Raw genomic sequence first — 25,609 nt, forward strand, 5'->3', positions numbered from 1 at the left:
TTTCCTTGCCGATCCCATCACGCCCGAGTACATTATTGAGGCTATCGACGCCTTGAAGGGCTCCTCGGCTCCTGGGCTGGACGGCTTTTCGGCTGACTTTTATAAGGAGTTCAAAGACGAGTTGGTGCCCCACCTTGTGGAGATGTACTCAGAGGCATTAGAGACTGGCATCTTGCCTCCCACACTTCGAGAGGCGGTGATCGTGCTGCTGCCCAAACCTGGTCGCGACCCGTCCCACTGTGGCTCTTACAGGCCCTTATCGCTGCTTAACCTTGACTACAAAATCTTGGCCAAGGTTCTCGCTATTCGCTTGTCGCTCCTGATGGAGCAGATTATTTCCCCTGCCCAATCCGGGTTCGTCCCCCACCGCTCCACCTCCCTTAACCTTAGAACTCTCTTTTCTGTCCTACACAGAATAGACCCGGACACACCGGCGGCGGCGGTGTTTTTGGACGCCGAGAAGGCCTTTGACTCCCTGGAGTGGCCTTTCTTCCTGTCCGTCATGCGGCGGATGGGCATGCCCGCAATGTTCATTGCCACTGTTGAGCTGCTCTACACCGCCCCTCGGGCGAGACTACGCCTTAATGGCACCATCTCTGATAGCTTCCCCCTCTCGAGGGGCACCCGACAGGGCTGCCCTCTCTCCCCGCTGTTATATATCCTAGCCATGGACCCTTTGGTTCGGCACCTTCAGGAGCGGCATTTGCATCGTGGCCTCCAGTTTCGTACTGGCCCGCTCCTCGTCTCTTTATATGCGGACGACACCATACTTTATGTCCGGTTCCCTGAGACGAACCTGGAACCTCTTCTCCTCGAGATAACCCGGTTTGGGGAGTACTCTGGCCTTCGTATCAACTGGCGCAAGTCTGATGTCTTCCCCCTTACGCCCGCCACGGTTCGTTGGGACAGTCCATTCCCACTGGACTGGAACACGGACTCGGTGAAGTATCTCGGTGTCCACATACACCTAGATACGGTCTCCATGGTCCGCCTGAACTACGGTCGGGCCTTGGACTTTCTGGAAGATAGCCTTGCCCACTGGCTTCGCCTTCCTCTTTCCATGGCGGGACGCATAGCTATCATTAAGATGGTGGTACTTCCCCGCTTCCTATACCTGTTCCACAACTTGCCGATCCCACTGACCAAGACTTTCTTCACCCAGCTGCGCTCACTGTTGCTGCGGCTAGTTTGGGGGGACAAGAACCCGAGAGTCTCCTGGCGAACCCTGACTCTGCCCTATGAACGGGGCGGTTTTGGAGTACCGGACTTTCACCTTTATTATCTTATTGCCCAGTGCGCTTACGCACACCCCTGGTTTCACCCGGATGCCCGGATACCCCATTTGCGGCCGGAGGCAGACATGGCGTGGCCAGTTGCCCTCAGGCTGCTACTGCCCAAGGGACTGCCCCGTGACCCTCAGGATATCCAGACTGCCTCCACTACTTCCTGGGCTTGGATGCAGCTGCGTCGACTGCTCCGGAAAGAGGTGTTATACTCGCCGGCCCTCCCACTCCCAAACCCCCACTGGCTCCCCATCACTTCTGAGGCAGTGGTCTGTCGTACTCTTTCCAAATACCAGCTTAACACTGTGGGAGATTTGTTCCCGGAGGGACACGTCTTTTCGGTCTCAGAGGACCACCGTTTTACCGATCGAACGTTCATGGACTCATTCGTTCTTACCCGGTTGAGGTCCATGCTCAGAACTCAGTTTCCTACTTTCCCACTCCCTCCCGATGACTTGGAGGCCCTGACCTTCTTGATACAGTCCCCCAGCGGTGCGCATGTTGTGTCGAAACTGTACAAAATATGTGTGGCTGCTCTTCCTGCCCCGGACACGCGGGTGCGTGCAGCGTGGGAGACGGATCTGGGCGGACCCATTACTGACGACCAATGGTCCGCTTGCTGCCGGGCCACCAAAGACGTCTCCATCAACACTAGACACAAACTGATTCACTTCAAGTTTTTACGGCGGTTGTACTTCACACCTGCCTTGGCTCACAGACTCGACCCATCGAGGCCGCATCACTGTCCCAAATGCAATGCCCCACACGCTGACTTTGCCCACCTCGCCTGGACGTGTCCCAAACTGCAGGACTACTGGTTGCAGGTACACCATATACTGGGTAACATTTTAGGTTGTGTCCGGAGTCCCTTGCCCGAGATTGCGTTGATGGGGTATGTTGTTGAGTTTCCCCGCTCCACGAGGAAACTGGCTGCCATTGGTTTTCTGCTCGCGAAAAGGGAAATTGCTATGCTCTGGGGTTCTAAGCGCATTCCCACCTCGAAGGCATGGCTCCGCAGTCTGGCCCAGTGTAACATGAATACTGCGGAATACTCCGCACTGCTCCCAACCGCTTCGCGCCCAATCGACATATGGGGCCCCTACAGACAATACATTTGCAAGCTAACACAGGCGGCACAGTCCCAGGCGGCGAGCTCTCTGGTTTCGGAGGGGGTGGGTTAGCTGCTCTTCCCCTGGCTGATCTTCATTGTCAGCTGTGCTCACGTTGGCTACTGTTTGCCGTGCCTACTCTACTTACACTCACATCTTGGTCACCCAGGCATCTTATGACCACCCATGCAACCGATGTTACCATCTTGTCATGTTCGATGTGTCGTTGTCCGCTCCCTCTCCCTTGTAGGCGTCTCTCTAGTTGCTGGGTTTTTTTTCTTGCATTTATCTATCTCTTTACATCGCATGTGTACATGTACGTATTTTTGGCAAACTGGAAAACGGAAAAATGAAGTTTCTAGAATGTGTTGCTCTGCTCATCATATTGTTGGTCACATCTACCTATGTTTTCATTTTGTATTCCTGTTCATATTGTCGCTGATTTTCTCTACACGCTTCGTGACTGTTTGCTCCTATGTACCAACCTAATGCGAATAAAGAGATTTAAAAAAAAAAAAAAAAAAAAAGTTTTACTCGCTGAAGAAATAAACATCGCATTCCTCACAGAATCCTGGCTCAATGACCACTCTACCCCCATTCTAGACATACTCACCCCTCCAGGCTACAACCTCATCAGACACAACAGACCGATCAAAACTGGTGGCAGACTAGTAGGAATACAGCTTACCAAACTAAAACCTGCCGAATACCTGTCTCTTGAGTACCTGGGTGTTGAACTCACAGTCAAAGGCACCACACCCATCACATTTTACACCATCTACCATCCTCCTGGGGAGCATGCCCTCTTCACCGAAGAACTAACAGACCTAATAACACGCATCTCCCTAACAGACACAAAAGACGTGTTCCTGGGTGACCTCAATATCCACTGGAATAACCCAGAAGACACCACAGTCCAGAACCTCTGCAACCTGCTTGAAATAACCAACCTCAAACAACTCTGCAATGAACCAACACACATCAAAGGAGAATCTCTGGATGCGATCATCACCAAAAATGAACTGGTCTCTCTGAGAGCGATTTCTCCCCTTGACAGGTCTGACCACCACCTTATTCTGTTTAATATTGACTCACATGTCAGATACCAACCAATACGATCTGACAAACCTAAGCACTGGACCAGGAACATCAATGAAGTCCCTATAACTGAACTTGAATCCAGGATTCATGCCCATCTACAGCTCCAACCTTCCACTTTCACGGCTGATGACCTCACAGCTCACTTTAATTCTACAATGACGGAGGTGTTAGATCAAGTAGCACCACTCAAACTCAAACAGCTAAGACCAATCAAATCTAAATCTTGGTCCAACGTGGAGCCTAATATCGAAAGGCGACAACTCAAGATAGTCGGAAATGACTTGGAGACTAAACCTATCAACAGTGCACCCTGCTCGGTTGTCATATAAAAACACATTTTTAGAGAAAAGGCCTCTTTCTACAGCAGCCAACAAGACCAGGCGAAGAACATACCTAGAGCACTCTTCAACATTGTTAAAATCCAAACAAAAGGCGATGAAATCAAAGCCACCAAGGATCGATGCGAAGAAATTCTTCACAGATAAATTCACAAAAATTGAACAATCCTTCAACCAAACCTCAAATCCTCCCTCCCTCTTAACCTGCCTCCCCTTTAATCACCCTTGACCAGACAGAAAAAGATCATACCAAGGACAACCAGGTCTGCCTCCAACTAAAAAATAGTGCTCATTGGTCAGACTTCGAACTCCTTTTGGAAAACAAGGTCTTCAATATAATTGCAAGCCTAAAACCTACTTCCCACACTATGGACCTCCTCCCATCCACAATAGTAAAAAAAAAAAAAAACCTCAACCACACCATTGCCCCTTTCTGGACAAAAATCATCAACTCCTCTATCACATCAGGTTGTGTCCCAGACTCCCTTCAACTAGGACAAATCACACCCATATTCAAGAAACCAGGGACCGACCATAACAATCTCAACAACCTCAGACCTATTTCCAACTTCCCGTTCCTAGCTAAAACATTGGAGAAGTGTGTTCTCCAACAACTCAACAAACACATTGAGGAGTTCAACCTCCTCAACACCTTTAAATCGGGATTCAGGAAAGGTTGTAGCACCGAAAAAGCTATGCTCAATACTTCTGACGATATCCACAGGGCCTTAGATGAAGGTGAAGCTTGTCTCCTCATTCTTATTGACCTATCAGCTGAGGTTCCGTGAAAATCGTTACGGTGTTTTGGGCATTGCCGAATATGGACGAGTTTGGTATCTATGAACCGTAAATGGCGAGTTCGGTAAGTGTACGCGTTTTCACTACACTACCTGGCATGGTTCGCCTCATTTACGTGTTTCTACATCTGAACCCTTGGGTTCCATTTCGGATACGGCATCCATTTTGTTTCTTGCCCTCACGTAGTCAGTGAACAGGCAACTGTCCGCATCGTGACCTGTTAGTTCCCAAGCCATACGGAAGACGCATATTCCTTTCATGCGTCTTTATGACCGGAGGAATGACACTGCAGAGGCAAATGGCTCAGCTTGAGGGTAATCTTGTCGTACCGGCCTATTGTTTCAGCCATGCACGTGCTGAGATCAAGCTCTTTGATCCTATGATCATGTTTCCAATATTACCCCCACACTCTTTTCTTTAGGTGTGCCTGACTTCCTAGCAGCTGTTCTTGTCTCTTTACTCTTGCTCATTTACAACTCAAGTGGAATGTACCTAATGATGGGAAGATGTGCTTTTACAGTTGGAACTGGTGATGTTAATGTAATTATGTTCCGGGGTTCTGAATACATGAAAGCGATCCTTTTGAATTTTAGTGTGGGAACTGAGCTGTAACCTTTTGCTTACATATTGTGCAATGACAAGATCTTGTATAAAAGAGAGCGAACCACAAACACAATTTGAAGCAGACTCTTGGAACCTACACTCTGTTGTACTTCCCATGACTTTTGCATCCCTGCAGTAATAAACGCTGATCTTTGACGCCGAAGGAAGTCTCCCGTGTCTCTGTCTTTAGTGCGCCAGAACAGGTATCCCACGAAGGTTTTAGGTGTTGTTCCCTGGCACCGCTGGGCCTTAAATAGTCACAGTCCTTCACAGCGGCCTTCGACACAATAACTCATCCAGCTTTACTTGAGACCTTGAAGAGGCGCTCTGGCATTAACGGCATAGTAGTAAAATGGTTCATTTCCTTCCTTCAGAACGGTTCGCAACAAATTAAAATCAACTCCTGTCTCTCTAGGCCAACACAAGTCACACTTGGGGTCCCGCAATAGTAAAAAAAAAAAAAAAAAACTCAACCACACCATTGCCCCTTTCTGGACAAAAATCATCAACTCCTCTCTCACATCAGGTTGTGTCCCAGACTCCCTTCAACTAGGACAAATCACACCCATACTCAAGAAACCAGGGACCGACCATAACAATCTCAACAACCTCAGACCTATCTCCAACCTCCCGTTCCTAGCTAAAACATTGGAGAAGTGTGTTCTCCAACAACTCAACAAACACATTGAGGAGTTCAACCTCCTCGACACCTTTAAATCGGGATTCAGGAAAGGTTGTAGCACAGAAAAAGCTATGCTCAATACTTCTGACGATATCCACAGTGCCTTAGATGAAGGTGAAGCTGGTCTCCTCATTCTTATTGACATATCAGCGGCCTTTTACACAATAACTCATCCAGCTTTACTTGAGACCTTGAAGAGGCGCTCTGGCATTAACGGCATAGTAGTAAAATGGTTCATTTCCTTCCTTCAGAACGGTTCGCAACAAATTAAAATCAACTCCTGTCTCTCTAGGCCAACACAAGTCACACTTGGGGTCCCGCAAGGATCGATCCTCTCACTATCCCTCTTCATGGAACCCCTTACAATCGTTCTGAAACGAGCAGGAGTGAACTACCACCTATACGCAGATGACACACAAATTTAATGCAAAATTAAATCACCCAGAGACATCCGACACCTCAATGTCACACTAACCAATATCCAAACTTGGTTAAAAGGAAACCACTTAAAGCTGAACCTGTCAAAACGGAATTGATAATGTTCTCTGTGAAAAGTAACCACCGACCAATCCAAGACTGGCTCAAGAATCTTGATGCCCTAAACTGCTCCCTCGTCCTATCCGACTCAGTTAAATCACTAGGCATTACCCTTGACAAAAACGGATCAATAAAGGCCAACATCAAAAACTCTGCAAAAGGTGCGCTTTACTCACTAAAACACCTCAAGAAAATTAAACCTTTCATTCCCCAAGATGATCTCAAGACAATAGTACAATCCCTAGTCCTCTCTAGACTGGACTACGGGAATGCCATCCTAACAGACACCAAAAGCTCACCTAGCCCCGCTAAGGTCAGTCCTTAACATGGCCGCTTGACTCATACCTGGTGTAAAAAGATTTGAACACATCACCCCAACCCTCAACTCCCTCAACTGTCTTCCCACGGAAGGGAGATGTATTTACAAACTGGCCTGCATCACACACAAAACCCTTCACTCACCTTCCCCCAACTACCTACACAACAAACTGGTAAAAGAAGGAATATTCAGAACTATGAACTCCTATTCACTTCTTCTCATCCCTCCGAAATCGAAAAGGAAAACCACTCAGTGGCGATCCTTTTCTGGTAACGTACCCAGGATGTGGAACGCACTCCCTAGAGACCTCAGATGCAACCCCTCCTTCTCCTGCTTCAAAAGGACCTGAATCTCCATCTCCTCAACAAATACTTTACCGAACAACGTCAACGAACCTAGGCTTCAATATCCTAGTTGACTCCCCTCTCACTTGACCATCAAGGATAGGTGGTTACTTGAATGTGTCAACCACCTGCGTTTTTTACTCCCTCCCCTTCACTATTTGCCTAATTATTATTTTTTACTTATATCTTTTTTTGCTTCCTTAGGTCCAGCTATTAAGCAATTTCTTTTCTCTCCTGTGTGTATGTAAAGCGCTCTGATACCCACAGGTCAAGCTAGCGCTATATACAACTTTGAAAATAAAATAAATGAATAAAAAATGCCAACGCTCAGATTATAATGTGATATACTTTACTGTAAAATGCAATGATTTCACCAGACACAAGTAAGTAAAAAAACAGAGGAACGTAAGCGTGACTGAATTTCTTTTAAACCGTGTCATGGTGTCCCCAGTCAATGGAAGGATTCAAAGTAGAAGGAAATTAATCTCAATTGACATTTGGACCACTTTTCTTTTTATAGTGAAGCTATGGTAATAGTACAGTGGAAATACAATGTAAAGTCAACAACACAGTAAAATTACACTGACATTTAAGAGAATCTGAAAACGGGCTATGTGCCCACAGTGCAAGGGTAACGTGGAAACCAGCAGGTTATTTTTAAATGGTATTTAATGATATATACAGCAAGGATGAGCGCAGTGACTTCGACTTCAGTCATGACGAACTAGTGCAATTTATGACACAAGTTTATAACAGATTATTGTACAGCTTTATTGCAAAAGTAAAATCTTAATGTTAGAAATGTCGCCTGTTTTCCACCCTCTAGTGTCTCAAGGTGTATTTAACAGCCAGCTGGTTTAGCCCTTCCTTCCATGAATCCAGATGCGCTAGCAGACAACTCAAGAAGAGATGGAGAAACAACAAAATTCCGGAAACCCACGCTACCTTCAAATCCGCGATCAATGCACACCACCTCCTCCTCAAAACCACAAAGAAAACAGCCCACCAAGACAGAATCAACGCCAACACACGCAACAGCAAAGAACTCTTCGGTATCGTCAAGAAGTTCGCCAGGCCCAACAGCGAGACCGCAGGCATCCCTCTTTCCCAAGATCTCTGCAATAAATTCGGCACCTTCCTCTACCACAAGATCAGGTAGATCTATGACAGCTTCGACACCCTAGACCCTCCACTTTGCCTACCACCACCGCCACCATCGCACGCAAACACGCCCCGCCCCAACAGACCGTGCTCTGCTGCACCCCGCTCACAACAGAGGACAAACTCAAGGCCATTGAAGAGCATCCACTCAGGAGCCCCAACAGATCCCTGCCCATACCACATGTTCCACAGAGCAGCCGCCGGCATCTCCTCCCAGCTCCGCCGCATAATCAACTGCTCCAATGAATCCGCCACCTTCCCAGACGACTGGACTATCTGAACCATGAAGCAGCTATGTGCAAAATAGCAAGGCTGAAACTACTGGGTGTTGGGGGCAGTAGATGGCAATCAATGGTCTGTTTATTTCTGACAGTCTAGATGCGTGGCTCATAGTGTTGTAAAGTATGATGATATGAGAATTGCACTATCATAGACCCAGCTTTAGTACAGAAGGTAAATAGTTGTTGTGGTTGATAAGGACTTTTTCAGTGGTCCAGAAGCTCCTCACTGCACACCCCCAATTCCCATGTCAAAGGACATGGGTAAACAATCTATGACGCCCACAAATAAAAACAAAGACAATCAAGTTCAGAAAAAGTACGCTCTTGATCACTTTTCCGAAAGTTTCTACATTTTCCATACTTAACATTTGAATTCCAGTGTACTGCCTTCGCACCAGACTAGGACCCTGCCGCACAATCCACTGGGAGTTTGGGGGTGGGGGGGGGGGGGGGCTAAAGACAAATTGTGGTTTCTAGAACAAGGTTCTCTTGTAGGTTGGTATGACCATCAATTTACATTAAGGTATTTAGATACATTTCTGTAGTTAAAGCGATGGATAACGGACTAGAGTGCAGGTACAAATCCTAAGACATGGCAGTATTAAATGTAAACATATTTTGAGGAAAATGTAGGAGTTTCTAAAACAGATGAAATATTTACTAAAGATTACCTTCTGGAGATTTACTTGAGGGTGGTTGTGTTTTCCTTTTCATTCAAGATACTGAGGCTGCCAGTGGAACAGTATGTGCTTCAAGATACGAATCCAAACTTTGATACAAACTTCTTACATACTATAAGGAATATAATGACAGACGATGGACACGACCCAACAGATTTTAATTGTCACCTGGGTATAAATCAACAATTCATTCATCTCCATTTATATCCATGCCCTGAGTAAAATATCCACCCAATGTGCTGAACACCTGGCAAACATTTGGGTTATGAATGTCTCTCTCTGTTTGTCCAGTTGTGCATTCACGGGTTCACCAGTTTTGAACAGTACCACTTTTTATGCCAGTGGAGATACAGAAAACTCCTACAAAGAAGGGATGTCGCACCTTCCAAAACTTCTCATAAACTCGTTTGACGATGGATTTGTGGATTGGAGAACGAACAGGAAAAACAGTAATTTTCATTTGCACTGACTGAAGACCTCCAGAGGCAGGTTCCTTCCAATATACTTTGTGGATCACTTTTCTTTTAGGAAACACTTTTCTGGCTTAGATATTGTTTCTAAACTGGTACACTTGACTGACAGATAAGGTCTGTTTGCATATTCATATTTTGCAGAAACCTGTCTCCAATGCCAGACTTAATCCCCCATAAATCCTGCAGTCTGATGCTTTGTCTCAACATTATTCAGTGTTAGAATGCTAAGAAATGTGCTTGTTTTAAAACACTCCTGGTAGGTAGGGGAAGAGATCTAGCACAGACTTCCTTTCAAAAGGAGTTTAGAAGATGATTGTGACAAACAGTTCAATGTGTTTATCGGTCATGGGTTTTAGGTTCTTGTCGGCCTTCAGAACTGACTCCTTTCTCATCCGTCTCCTCTGAAGTGAAAGCTGGCTCACCCGCCAGGCTGTTCTTCTGCAACTGGGCAACCTTCTGACGGAGTCTCTGCAGAACATATTGTGCCGTCTGTGTCAAGCCATGCTGTGAATGACAAAACCACCAGACTACCTTTAAAAACACAAACATAGTTCTAAAAACATTAAGAAAGGCTTCAATTACCCAACATCATCACTTATAGTCAGGCTGCTTCACTCCCGCCAAGCACTGCAAAAAGCTCAGTTAGCGGCACTTCCATGCAAACATACAGAATTTACAAGCATAGCACAGTACAGTCTGGAGGAAATGGGACAGCACATTCCTATAACAATAAACTTTGAAAAACAAGAAAATTGCCTATCAAACGCATATCTTTTCCACACTTTGGTTTGGATAAAGAACTCTCTAAGGGGATCAGAGCTCAAGAGAATCAAGAGTGACTAAAAGGGAGGAAGAGCAGCCAAGAGGGAAATCCATGCCAGTGCTTAAGTGAGCTGATGAAAAGAGTATGATGTGGGACACCTGCCAGAAAGCTTTTTCTGAAAAATATTGTGAGTCTGCTGAGTGGAGACAACAGAGAGAAACAGCTCTGAGCAGAGCAGGAAGGAGCACCAATCAGCTTTACATCCAGAACTGGCTCACTCACTATGACAAGAGCATAGAGATGAGAGTTCTCACCAGCATGGAAACACCAAGGCACACAGACATGTCCAATGAAAGGCTTAAACTATCTGAAAGAAATACTTTCACTCGGAGAAGTGAATATCAATGGGGCAAAGAGACAGCACAACAACTATGTACTACCTCAACAAGCAAGTAGCAACAAGGTTCAGAGCGTAGTAGAGGAAAACAGAACCTGCACATAACACCAGTCCATCTCTTAAGTGCAGAAGTTGGCACTTTTAGGAGAGCACTATGAAGCCATTTACAACAAACAAGGGGTGTACTTAGGTCAACTTGGCAGGTATACACTAAGTGTTTAGCCTCTTCATTCCTTTTCTTCTTTAAGTCGTCATCAAGCTCAAGCAATCGGACTCAAACATGGTCCTCTCCAAACTGGCCACAGGAAAGGCAGTATCACTACACTCTTGTGTCTGGTATGCCATATAATTTAAACAACAGCAACCTTCTTACCATTGCTAAACTTTACTCACTTACTCCAGAATACCTGCTATATGACCATGTAACCCACTACATAGTCATTTTGAAAGAGGTGAAAAATCCTCTGCAAGACCTAATTCATCAAACCCAGGTTACTGTTATGATTTCTTTTTAACGTGCATTTTAATATAAATGACCACCATAGAACATGGCACAAAGATACTATTCTGGCATTACTCCTCTATTACGCTAAATATGGCTTATTTTCTCTAAATAGGGAATGTTGTATGTGGACAACCAATTAGGCTTTTACCCTTGGGTCTGACGCGGAGGACATGATTATATTATTTTATTATTTTTAACCATTTATCTATGGAATTAATTGTATACTGTATTTTTACGGTTTTGCTATGTATTTTATGCTTCATATTAATATTGCCAACCTGTAGCGTCCAAGTGAAAATGTACAGGACACTTTTATGGTCATACGACCAAATTAAGTTTGTTGACTGACTGACTATTCAGACAATCTGGTATAATCAAAGTGATTGAGCATTTAAAGGAAGTCTACTCAGAGTGAGTAAACATTATCTCACACCTTAGAAGTAATGCAGCCATTTCCAAATAAACAAACTCCCTTCTTGAACCTAGGCACCAATCAAACTTTCAGCCATACTCCAGACCTGATTTATCTGACTCACAACACACTTTATTTAGTTTCAACTGTATAACTTTTCACACAATACAATTCCATTCAAAATGGCTCACACATGACAATAAAAAGGACCCTGATTATTTAGGCGTGTACCAAATGAAATCTGCAATCAAACTCCTCACTTTGCTCTTCAGGACCTTACCGAAGAGGGGTCCTCTTTCACAAATGTAGGCTCTGTCATTTGCTTTTACAATGCAGGAACACTTGACATTCTCCCACTTAACACCTGGTTGATGGTAATACATGTTTATAAGCATTGATTCCCCTCCCTGCAGCTTATGATAAAGCTGATCATGATGTGTGCTGAACATCTTTTCCACTCACATAAGTTAAGCAGTAAAAGCGCATGATAGGCTCCAATCTTTACACACACAGGTACAACAAAACTGTTAAGATTGAATCCTCCAGAGACCGTTCCCACCCTGGACTCTGCATGGACAAATTCAGGCTCCTACTCTTTCAAACTTCAATTTTATATGCAGCCATTAAGAAACACTATAGCTAAACATGGCATTGTCATTTATCAATAAGCAGATGAGCAGATGAACCCACAGCTCTACCTCAAAATCCCATTTATAAAAAATTAGAACCCGCTAAAAATCTTCTTAATCTACCATTGCCATTGGGTAGTAATTTGTCCTCCCAAACTTATGCTACAAAAACTGAATTTCTCATTCTTTGCTCTGATGTATCTTCTCTCTCTCCCTCTTCAATACTGGTAAAATAATTTTCTCCATGTAGGCATTGTCTTTTCATGGGTTTTCACAGTCAGATCCCTTAGCGCCATACTTCTCGCACTTCTGCAAAATATAGCCAAACTGACCAACTATGCTTCCAAATAATTCCACCCTCTATGAAAATTAAACCACTGATGCCCCCAGAAGAGGTTCATGTCATGATCTAAAGCCTAATTCTTTCCTAACTATATGTTGGAAATGTGCTACTCATGAGTCTTCACAAAACGTGTAACCACCACTAAAACCACTTCACCTCTGTGACTTGGCAGATCATGGACACACAGAGGTCTGACCACATCTCTGCTATACCTCCTGTCCTGCTTTGCAGTGGTTGTCTGTTAAAGCCTGAATCACTTACAACATTGCATGTGTAATATTTAAAGGCTCCAAGTTTTCACAGAGGCCTCAAACACAAGAAGCTAGCTTTCTCAGGTGGATCCAATGTACCAAGAATCAAGACATGTTTCCACCTAATCAAACCACATTCTGCTCATTCAAATCTGCCCTCGTCTGCTAAAGACGTCCATGACCTTAAAGCAAGTGTTCTTTTTCGCTGTGCTCAGTATTCGGAATAATATACCGAAACACATCTGAAAAATGTCAATCTTGAGAATATAAATTGCTTATTTCAATAAATGTAATTTAATGTTTATTTCTAATCTGATTCACATGCTTTCTTGTTGAGCATCAATATTTGCATGATGTGTTAAATGATGGCAGGGGGCTTTTATAAATAAGTTATAAATACATGCATGAATATTGTTTTTTCCTTTTCTGGTCATTCATTGTTTCTGATTTTCAGTATATGCCATTGTATTTTGGAACTCAATCGGAGATTAACAGCCCAGAGGACCATCCAAAATGCAAATGGGATATAAAATAATGTACACACTCCGGGACATTTTGTAAATGGTGTTGATGGTGAAACGAAAGTAAGCCATTATCTGTAAATGGATCATATACCCACAATCAACAAAATGGTGGAGCAATAAAAGGAATCGGTGTGTATAAAATGATGGACAGCCTTGCTTGATTTGATGCCTGATTTAGCCGCTAAAGCAGTGTGTCTATGGGTCTACTTGTCTGATGATAAATAGCATGGGTACCTTATCCAATCTCTATTTCCATGTATTCATTCTCTCTCTCTCTCCTACCTACCCGATTGCTTATTCTCTTCCCTCCTCCTTTCTCTTTGTTTTGCTCTCTTGAAGACTACCCTTGCCTGCTGCAATTAAACTCCAGAAGCAGGGGGAAGTGACAGAGGAACCAAGCACAGCCCTGGGCTTTCAACGCCAGCCTCAGAAGGCTTCAGCCCACTGAGGAAATGTCTGATCGAATAAAAGGCTTATCCGGCCCTAATATTCATGAGTATTTTGCAACCTAGAACATAAAGTGCTCCCAGACCGCACACCATAAGTAGATAAAAGTGATTCATTCAAGTCTGATAGAGAATCAGATTGTGTATACCAGGGTCAATCTATTACCTTTATGGTTGCTCCTAATGGTAGTACAATATCAGAAATAGAGGTAAAGTAATCATGTCATCGTGTTACTGCTCTGGTACATTCCAGACATTATAGTCTATGCAAAGAACATTACTACAACATTTATTCACCTTTTACCAGACCGTTCAACCACCACCGGTGGGAACCTTTAGAGTGATAAAGCGGGTAGACTAAGAGGCATGTTTAACCGTAGTTACAGGTAAGTTTTTTTTCCATCCTAGCATGGATAAATGTTTACTAGTACAGTAATTAAACTACCAGGCCTAGAAAGAGATTTTGAGAAAATTACCTGTAATATGTGCATTCCTTTGAGGGACACCACAGCCAGTTCACAGAGTCCATCACTGGTCAGGTCGACGTATGCCATGGAAAGCAAAGGGCTTGGGAAACTACGCTTCCAGAGAAGATGGTACTCCCCATTAGACTGAAAGGAAGAGTCCAACCCAGAGTCACCTGAGCTCCAGTATTTGTAACATAGAAGCTCCTGAGAAATAAAAGAAAAAACAACAAACATATAAGATCTGATCACATTGCAAGCTTATGCACTTAATAAGATGTCCAGAAAAATGATCACAGACTATACAAAAATTTTGGAACCCCCAAAAGGATAAACACATATTTGAGCTTCCAAAATTAGGACACCTACAAGTTCTGCTACCATACAAATCATTTGTCCAACTCTTTTAATAGGATGATTTAAGGTAGACTGAGAATATTCATTGCCATACCTGCCCGTACGTGCCCAACAGGATTTCTCCAACACCGTCAAAATCAATGTCTGTCACCAACGCACACAAAACGCTGTCATACTGGTCACTCTCTGGCAGAATTAGCTGGTCCTGCAGCCCCCTCTTCAAAACATTCCTGCAAGTAAAAATATATAACATGAACTTCCTCTCATCTGAGTTGCTGTGCTATTGCCCTTGACTGCACTAAGAAAAAGCTCTGCATACTTTAGTTGACTCAAAACGTTACAGGATGAGCTCTGAAGGTGCAATTAAATATTGCTTAAATCTTAAAGTTGAACTTCCTGTCAGGAACTTGCCCATTATGCAGTGAGCCAGACGTTGCCCACTTACTCAAAAATAAGAAACTAGTTACTTACCTGGAACAATAGTTTTACATCTTGAACTCTTCTATATTCAATTATGTGCAGTGGTGATGCTACTAACTGGATACGGGGCACTGGAGGTAGTCAGCAGCAGCTGCAGCATGCATGTGCAGCCTCAGCCGGGTTCTGTGCAAGCCTCTTGGTGCTTCTGCCATTGGGCAACATTGAGCAAAGCAGAGGAGGGTGGCCCCAGCAGAATGGCATTGGTCCGAGAGAGTGTGTGAGCGCCAGAGGACCGCAGAGAAGTGAGCCCAGGCCCTTGCGGAAGCGGCCCAGCGAATTGCAGCTTGCAGGGTATCCTGTGAGCTCCCGATTGGACTCCACCTTCTGTAGCACTCCCTACACCTCATCCTCCGATGGGGGACTCCTGTCGCTGTCGGCCAGACGCAGAGACCAGATGCAGAGGTACCGAGAGATGCCCCCTCTTCGGCTGCCTCTTCCCTGACATGATCAGGGCACGGAGTGGCCGGTAGCCTTGCATTGTCGTGAGCCTGGAGCATCGCCGCTATAGCCATGCCTGCCTACCTGCCAGACAGCTCTCTTCCAGCAGCTCCTCCAGCTATCAGCCAACCGGCCTGAATACTGTATATTCATTCAGCAAGTTTTTGAGAGGCAATATAGATATTAATACAACACGTTCATCAATGAATTTATCACACAGAATCATTACTCGTGGTTCTTCTTCGTTAACCAATTCAGCCTTGTGCTTTATTTTGTGCTTTTCAAAAGAAGCACAGCAAACGCGTTTCACCTAACAAGGCTTCACCAGGGCGAAATAATATGTAGGGCAAAAATCAATTAGAAGTGTATTACTCAATGGAGACCATTTGGCAATTTGGCCATCGAACATAAATATAACCATTACTTCCAGATTGTATCTTCAGTAGGTCCTACTTCATGTGTCCAAGTGATGGCCACTGGTTAGGCTTTTTGCAAGAATACATCCCATCATCGTTTGAGTGTTTGATTGCTAATAGTATGCCTGGAAAGTTGAGACTGGCTCAGCTTTCCAAGCCTACTATTACCATTTTTTGTGAACTGCACCCATTCAAGGAGTGCTTGTATAGGTATTACTTTTTTGTTTGGTGAACCAGTCACTAAATATATTTACGATCCCGATCCCAAAAAATGAACAAGTTAAAACCTTATAGTGAAATGAGAAAAACTCAAACAAAACTGATGCGTTCGGATGTAAATGGATCTACCGGAGCTTAATTAATTCATTTGGGTGGTTTGGCATCCCTTATTAAACATAAAGGGCATATTGACTGGTGAAGATAAAACGCTGAGCTCTGCATATTTGTCAAAGCGTTTCCTCTTAATGCTTTTTATTACATGAAAGGAGCATATCGAGCCCTTATAATGCCGTTCTGATTGACTCCAGCTGCAGTTGTCTTCCAGGCGTTGATGCACAAACTGTTTCAAGGATTGAAAAGGGGACAACGTTTCAAGATGAGATTCTTTTATATGGAGCTGATGTGGAAAGCCATGACAGGATGGTGTATAAAAGTTTTGACCTGGTGTTGACAAAGGCAGACATCATTGGATCGATGGATAAACGTATGCTTACTTGGGTCCCTCGATACCCAAAAGAGCATAAGACTTAAAGAACAAGTTACTTACCTTCGGTAACGATATATCTGTAAGAAACAGTAGTTAGTATTAGATTCCTTACCTTAGAATATCCCCAGGCGTCAGTCTGGATCCGGAAACTTTTGCGTAGCAGTACCCCTGCGCGTCGGTAGGCATCGTCTGCAGGCGTCCCTTGCGGCTCCGCGTCGTCGGCGTCGTGCGCCGTGATGACGTCGCTGGAGTATATAGACGCCGCCTCCGCGCGCTGACGTCAGTTCTTTGCACACAGCTTTTCCGCGCCAGAACACGCAGAGCCATGTGAGAACTAACACTGGTGCCATTTGAAACTAGGGCCCTGAAAGGGATGTCCTTAACCCTAGGTATCAGTTCGCAGAACGGGGAGGATGGGTGGGGCGGTAAGGAATCTAATACTAACTACTGTTTCTTACAGATATATCGTTACCGAAGGTAAGTAACTTGTTCATCTGAAAGAAACAGGTTAGTATTAGATTCCTTACCTTAGAATAGATACCCCAGCAATACCAACCCCGGTGGTGGGTCTGCGAACCAATACAACCTACACCAGAAAGTCCTGGAGGACCGAACGGCCAAAGAAGCCATCCCTCCGGACTTGACTGTCCAGGCAGTAGTGCCTCGCAAAGGTGTGCAGCGAGGCCCACGTAGCCGCCTGGCAAATGTCCTGCAAAGGGACTCCCCGGCCCAGGGCAGTAGTAGCCGCCGTAGCCCGAGTGGAATGGGCCCTCAGCCCAACAGGAGGCTCCTTCCGAGCCAAAGAGTAGCACGCTTTGATGCACAGGACGACCCACCGAGAGATGGTTCGTTTCTGTACCGCCCTTCCCTTCTTCTCACCCACGTAGCCAACAAACAGTTGGTCATCCACCCGGAACTGGCGTGTGCGATCCATGTAGAATGAAAGCGCACGTTTTGGGTCCAGACGATGGAGCCGCTCTTCATCCTTTGAAGGATGCGGAGGCGGGAAGAAGGAGGGCAAGGTGATGGACTGCCCAATGTGAAAAGCAGAGACTACCTTGGGCAGGAAAGAAGGTCTAGTCCTAAGAACCACCTTGTCAGGATGAACAGACAAGAAAGGAGGTTTAACAGAAAGGGCCTGGAGCTCACTCACTCTCCTGGCAGAGGTGATGGCAACCAGGAAGGCCGTCTTTAAAGTGAGAAGACGGAGAGGACAGGAATGAAGAGGCTCAAAGGGAGCACACATCAGGAAAGTCAGAACCAGGTTCAAGTCCCACTGAGGCATCACGAACGGAGCAGGTGGATACATGTGCGTGATGCCTTTTAAGAATCGTAATACAATAGGGGACTTGAATAAAGATGGCTGATCAGGTAGCCTTAAGAAGGCGGAAAGGGCAGAAAGATAGCCCTTGATAGTGCCCAGAGCAGAGCCCTGCTGGGCAAGGGAAAGAAGGAAGAGGAGAACCTCAGACAGAGGGGCAGAAAGGGGGTCCACAGCCTTTGCTGTGCACCATGCCACAAATCTGTTCCACCGGCAGGCGTATACCGACTTTGTGGAGGGACGCCTGGCTGCCAGAATAACATCACAGACTTCAGGAGGCAAGTCAAATGGCCTCAACTGTCGCCGCTCAATCTCCAAGCATGGAGGTGGAGACTGGACAGGTTCGGGTGGAGGACCGTCCCCTGCTGCTGCGACAGAAGGTCCTCCTGAAGGGGCAGGCGGATCGAGGGACCGACTGTCATGCTGAGTAGCTCGGGATACCAGTACCTTCGAGCCCAGTCCGGAGCCACAAGGATAACTTGGGCCCGGTCGCGCCTGATCTTCTTCAGCACTCTGGGCAGAAGTGGTATAGGCGGAAAGGCGTACAACAGACCGCAACTCCACTCGCGCCGAAAGGCGTCGCCGAGCGAGTGCCGTCTTGGAAACTCCAACGCGCAGAACTGATGACATTGCGCGTTCTCTTCTGTGGCGAATAGATCTAACCAAGGCTCTCCCCATTGCTGAAAGAGGCCTCTCGCCACGTCCGAGTTCAGACGCCATTCGTGATCCACCGAGCACCGACGGCTGAGTTCGTCCGCCCTGGCGTTCAGAGAACCTGCCAGGTGTTGAACCGTCAGAGTCACGCCCTGACGTTCCAGCCATTGCCAGAGACGCAGAGCCTCCTGGCAAAGGGTCCACGACCCCACACCGCCCTGTTTGTTGCAGTACCACATGGCGGTGGTGTTGTCCGTGAACACCTGCACTACACTCCCGTTGACAAAGGGGAGGAATGCCTTCAGTGCTAGGCGAATCGCCCGCAGCTCCAACATGTTGATATGGAGCCGGGACTCCGCCGGAGACCAGATGCCTCTGATCTCCGCCTCTCCCAAGTGGCCACCCCAGCCCTGGAGGGACGCGTCCGTCACAACCACGTGCTCCGGTTGGGGAAGGGAGAGGGATCTGCCTCTGACCCAATCGCGGTCCGTAAGCCACCACTGCAACTGTCTCGCAGTGCCCTCCGAGATCAGGACATGGTCGGATAGGTTGCCCTGATGCTGGGCCCACTGAAACTTCAGGTCCCACTGCAGAGCCCGCATCCGCCACCTGGCGTGATGCACCAGTAGGATGCAGGAGGCCATCAGCCCCAGAAGCCGCAGCGTCAACCTGACCGAAACCCGGGATAACGGCTGAAAGATGGGAATCAGAGCCTGAATATCCCGGACCCGCCGTTCCGGGGGATAAACCCGAAACTGCGCCGAGTCGAGAACCGCTCCGATGAAAAGGAGCTTTTGAGAGGGACACAGGTGTGATTTCGGCACATTGATGGAAAACCCCAGCTCGTGCAGGAGGTCTGCCGTCGTCTGAAGGTGGTGGACGACTGTCTGGGGCGAGCCCGCCTTCAACAACCAGTCGTCGAGGTAGGGGAAGACTGAAACCCCTAACCGGCGCAGATGAGCTGCGACCACCGCCATCACTTTCGTGAACACCCGTGGGGCGCTGGTAAGGCCGAATGGGAGCACGATAAACTGAAAGTGCTCGTGGCCTACCGTGAACCGCAGGTAACGCCGGTGGGCCGGCAGGACGGGGATGTGAAAATACGCATCCTGCAAGTCCAACGCTACCATCCAGTCTTGTGGGTCTAGAGCAGCCAAGACCTGAGCCAAAGTCAACATCTTGAACTTCTCCTTCCGGAGGAAGCCGTTGACGTTCCGCAGGTCCAAGATAGGACGCAGGCCTCCCTTGTCCTTCTTGGGTACCAGAAAGTAGTGGGAGTAGCAACCACACCCTACTTCTGGCCCAGGAACGCGCTCGATGGCCCCCTTGGCCAAGAGGGCCGTAACTTCCTCCTGCAGAAGTGTCAAGTGGTCCCCCGACACACGGTGGTTCTGCGGTGGCATGGCTGGAGGAGTGGACTCGAAGGGGAGGGCATAGCCCCTTCGAACGAGCTGCAGCACCCACCTGTCCGATGTTATCGCGCGCCAGCGGGAGTGGTGATGGCGAACCCTGCCACCCACTGGCGTCACGTGAGCCCGAAAGCTCGGACTAGGAAGGCTTGGATGCAGCAGCGGAGGGAGGCGTGGACTGACCACGCCGCTGGCCTCTACCGCCACCACGGCGGAAACCACGGCCGCCACCGCGCTGGGGAGCGTTCTGCGGCGCGTGGCTGGCAGCACGTGTGGGACCGCCCCTCCCTTGGCCACGAAAGGGGCGAAACGAACCCGTCTGCTGGCGCTGGGTCGAAAGACCCAAGGACTTGGCCGTAACCCTGGAGTCCTTGAAGCGCTCCAGCGCGTGGTCCGCTTTGTCACCAAACAGGCGACTGCCATCAAATGGCATGTCCATGAGTGTATTTTGGACGTCTAGCGAAAAGTTGGCAGATCTCAGCCAAGCATGGCGACGAATCGCCACCGTCGTGGACATGGCCCGTCCCAGGGAGTCGGTTGTGTCCAGACCACAACGGATCGAGTACCGCGCCGTATCCCGGCCTTCAACCAAGGCCCGGGTGAGCTTGTCCCGCACTTCCTGGGGGCATTGCGGCAAACACTCTTCGACCGTATCCCACAGGGAGTGGGTGTAGCGGCCCAAGAGGCACGCGGTATTACAAGACCGCAGTCCAGCGCTCAAAGAGGAAAAGACCTTTTTACCAAACTGGTCATACCGCTTTGATTCCCGATCGGGCGGAGCCGACGGAAATGCGGACTGCGAAGTGGAGGCCTGGATCACCAGACTCTCCGGGGAGGGATGGGTGGATAAAAAGGCAGGGTCGTCCGAGCATGGACGGTGAAGCCTTGCCACATTCCGGTCAACCGGTGCACCGGAAGCGGGCCTGGACCAGGTGCCCAAAAGGACATCCGTCAGGGCCTCATTAAACGGCAGCAGAGGCTCCTGGGGGCATGACTGCGGTTTAAATACTTCGGTCAAAATGTTCGGTTTGACCTTCGCGACGGGGAGCTCAAGGTGTAAGGCCTTGGCAGCCCTCATCAGGACCACTGAATAGGCAGCACCTGCCTCAGACGCCACAGGGGACGGGGAGACAAACCCAGGGTTGGGCGACTCGTCCAGGCCACTGGCATCACCCAGATCACCTACCCAGTCCACATCATACTGGCAGGCACGGGATAAAGGGTCCTCAGACCCCTCCCAACCCTCTCCATACTCATCCTCATCATACCCATATTCTGGGTCGACGATATAGACATCGGGGTCAACGGGCCCCATCGGCGTCGAATCCAGCGTCGGCCGACGCCGGTCCGACTCCGTGTCCGGAGTCGGGGAGGGAATGGGGGTGGCGCCGCGCGGCGTCGGTGCCGGGGACCCGACGCCGGCCGGAGCCGACGGCGGAGTCGCTGCACCACGCGGAGGCGGTACCACGGGTTGGCCCAAAGGAACCGACGCCGGAGAGGCCGGGAGACCAGCCGGCGACGAACCTGAGGGACCCAGCGGCGCCGGGACCGGAGCCACCGGCGGCGTCGGGGCAGAAGCACCCGAACCGCTCGGGCCCCCAGACGGGACCGACGGCCCCGCAGGCGCCGTAGGCCCCGCCGGAGGAGACCTCGCCCTCATAGCAATGAGGAAGGCCTCGATCTCCTCACGCGACGCGCCTTCCCCAGGGACCGACGGGTATGGGGTAGACGGCGTCGGTGACCCACGCGGGCCCGCGGGGGTGGGGCCACCCGAGCCCCCGGCCGCATCACGCGGGCGTCGGGGGGAGTCGGGGGTGCGATGGCGACGCCCCGACTTCTTGTGCTTACCTGACGAACCGGAGGAATGGTGGCGACTCCCGGAGCGCCCATGGCGGCTCCGCGATCGTTCCCTCGACCGCTCCCTCGACCTCCGACCGGACCGGGACCGCTCTCGACGCGGGGCCGACACTCGGAGCTCGAGAAGCTTGCGGGACCGCTCCCGCCTAGCTTTTCCAGTCAAGGCCCGACAGTCGACGCAGGACTCCACGTCGTGGTCCGCGCCCAGACACCGGAGGCAGAGTCGATGGTGGTCGGTGACCGACATCATGCGGTCGCACTCGTCGCAGCTCTTAAACCCAGGCATCCTACCGGCACCGTAGAAAGATTAAGTTTTACAAACACTTGGTCAAAAGACCGGAGTACTGCTCTTCGGATCTGCGCTAACTGGCGCGGAAAAAAGAAGAACTGACGTCAGCGCGCGGAGGCGGCGTCTATATACTCCAGCGACGTCATCACGGCGCACGACGCCGACGACGCGGAGCCGCAGGGGACGCCTGCAGACGACGCCTACCGACACGCAGGGGTACTGCTACGCAAAAGTTTCCGGATCCAGACTGACGCCTGGGGATATTCTAAGGTAAGGAATCTAATACTAACCTGTTTCTTTCAGATATAAAGTTTGATAGTTCCCATTAAAAAGGTCTCTAACCCCAGACATTCAGAACAGCTGTGATTGTTTACAGGGACTTGCAGAACATAATGCTAATTGTGTTGAACATTATTTAGACAAGATGAACTGAGTATGAGAACTAATGAAACCAGGCCTAAATTGAAGCCTAGTAAACAGTAGTTAGGAAAACACACTTCGTATTATAGGAAATGTGTAAGGGAAAGTTTATGGCTCACTGTTAAGGGTGTAGAGTTCATGATGTTGAATCCTGCAATTGGAATGCCAGTTTGCAGCAACCGCATGAATCATAACCTCTGCAACCTTATCTGTTCTTCCGACAGCATATTTAACATGTCCTCTGAAGGTTAAAGGTCTAACCCCAGTAACCATATCAATAGCGGTAGCGTGAAGAAATGGGGCACTGAGCTAATAACACCAGCTGTATATATGTGTAATCTGCAGCTTAAAGGGTCAACGAAAATGGCGAAGGCGTGCGGAAATAAAGCAATGGGCTATTGCTACAGATGCAAAGCTTTGCAGAATCCTTCCGCTCACAGGTTTCAAATAGACATACTATGCTGATGGCGGGAGCGTGCGGAAAAGGGACAGTGGGCTAATGCACCAGCAGCACAGAGCTGCGAGTACCCTTGCAGGTCATAGGTTCCTTCCAATCAAACATACGCAAAGTGTCAGTGAGTTAATTCAGTGGGTGAATGTACCAAATGCAGAAATCTCGGTGTTTTCCGTAGGGTCTATGCACAAATCACACTTCATAAAATAAATATGAACAGTGCTAGTGTGTTCAATATTTGCAATAGGTGTGCTAATGGGAAAAATACCGACCAGGACGGGTGACACAAGTAGGGACAGTGCCACAACGAATGTACTCAAAAACAAAGCCAGCGGACAGCCTGGAAAGACAGACGCTCAGGAAAATTACACTAACTTTGTTTCGGGCAAGTTAAAAGTGACACAAAATTGTTACTTGCGCGACAAGCCAATCTTCCTCCTATTCATTTCGACTAGACCCGTGTAAAGGTAGAGCTTACAAAACTAAATTTGAAATGAAAACGGATGCTAAAGTCTGTACAGCTTTCACTAAGATTTCAATTATTATTGATAATCAATAATCTTATTAGAAAAACACCGGAGGCAACAGTTAACTCACTAAGAAGAGAAGTGGCGACAAGGTTAAAAATCTGTTACAGTTCATAAAATAATTTGTTTCCGTGACTGCACGAACGGGGATAACTCGCAATCGGCAGTTATATCGTGTAATACAAACTAGAAGTTACTGTGAAAGAACAGCAGTTTGTAGGATACGCCTTGCTTTGGCGAATGAAGGTGCAGTATCTCACCCGAAAGGTGAAAGATTTAAAAAACATTCAAGGCAGGAGAAGTGGTGAGAGAAAACGACTGGCAAACTCTAGCCGGCAAAATATGCCAGCGAAAAATTTATGATTTATCTGTGGAAAACTCCCCACCTCCCCCTGCACTCGTTCAAAAAATGGTGCAGCCCATCCCAGCCATACACAGAAAGATACATAAGGAACATTCCATTGGAGAGAGAAGAGGGGAGAAATTCAAAATGAGGCGACAACCATTAAACCAAATACCCTAACAAACTATTACATGTGGGTGATTTGCCCTTTCCCGGAAAGGGGTTATACCCCACCAAACCCAATGGTCCAGGTGACACAGCAGTACTTTCACTCACTGCACGCCACAATGAAGAAGAAACGCGCCCTCACCTTTGCCCGGTACCTTGCCGAAATGCGCGGCCCAGTGAATCGGGTTCCAGCCGTAGAAGGAGTCCTCCGCAGCGAGGTCGGCGGCACCATCGGGGGCGCGGGGCGGCTGCAATAGGGAGCACAACTCAGTCTGGGGCGCGAGAATCGGCTGCTCAGCACCTCCTCACTGGAAAAGCCGGCGTCGAAGCAGAGCTGGCCTGACATAGCGAGCAAGGCCCGTAGGTTTTGTTAATAGGTGGTGAAGGATGCTGCGCAACGTTATTTTCTTCTCTACCCTCCAGCTGTAACCACCACAGTCTTCTCTGACAGCCGGGACAAAGAAAATGATAAGCCAGACCTCCTTGCCAGCATACGCAAGACGCTCCTCCTCCTGCTGGCAGTCAGTTAAACAAAGCCCAGAGGAAGATGGCAAAGCACAGCCTGGAACCAAGAAAAAGACGTACCTCTGCCCTTCTGTCATGCAACTCGCGCTCAACCTTTTACCTCAACTCCATTTCCTCTGTCAAATTCGGGTGGGTGCGACCAGCTATTTAGACAAGTCTTTAAGCGCTCGCCAGGCAGCCGCGGTTCTGCCGTACACTTTTGTCTTTTTCTGCCGTCCCACTTGGATAGCCTCGGCCTGACTTCCTACTGGCGTAAAAGGTTTTTATTATCTTTATGGGGCCATGTGTTTAGCCCCATAAAGATAACAAACCTTTTACGGCAGCAGGAAGTCAGGGCAGTGCGTCCAAGTGGGACGGCAGAAAAAAGAGAAAAGTGTACGTCACACTAACCTCTTTCCCAATGCCACCGTTTATCGGTGACGCCGGCCAATGGGGAAAAGGGGCGGGGCTTAAAACAGCTAGTGAAAGACACTTAAAAACATAAAATATCGAGAGCGAGACTGCGCATGCGCAGCCATCGCAGGCTCGACCTAAAAACCCTCCTGTTCAATGTTAACATTGAACAGGACAAAATTATAATATAAGGCCATACTCTCCCTCTGTAGACGCACTCAAAGCGCACCTACAAATATAAGTACAAAAATAAAGCATTAATTGTTAATCATGGTTTTTCATTTTGGTGTTTTTCCCCATTGTGATATCCCTGTGGACTAATTACATAGTGATTGTGTTATCCCAATGTGACACTCACCAATGAACCACAAACAGAAAGTAAAGTACTCCTTACTTGAGTTTCATTATA

The 25,609-nt window shown here is 47.9% G+C and overlaps 1 protein-coding gene across 1 annotated transcript in view; it reads right to left on the reverse strand.

Moving 5' to 3' along the window:
* Window positions 1-7,446: 7,446 nt before the first annotated feature.
* Window positions 7,447-25,609, reverse strand: part of KPTN (kaptin, actin binding protein) — a 226,918-nt gene continuing 208,755 nt past the window's right edge. The window contains exons 10-12 of the mRNA XM_078661083.1: window positions 14,895-15,030; window positions 14,456-14,650; window positions 7,447-10,213 (exon numbers count right to left, since the gene is read on the reverse strand). Coding sequence (XP_078517209.1) covers window positions 10,046-10,213; window positions 14,456-14,650; window positions 14,895-15,030 — 499 coding nt within the window. The 3' untranslated portion in view covers window positions 7,447-10,045. The remainder of the gene's footprint in view (window positions 10,214-14,455; window positions 14,651-14,894; window positions 15,031-25,609) is intronic.

This window comes from Lissotriton helveticus, chromosome 9, assembly GCF_964261635.1.
Source record: "Lissotriton helveticus chromosome 9, aLisHel1.1, whole genome shotgun sequence".
Classification (NCBI taxonomy): Eukaryota; Metazoa; Chordata; class Amphibia; order Caudata; family Salamandridae; genus Lissotriton; species Lissotriton helveticus.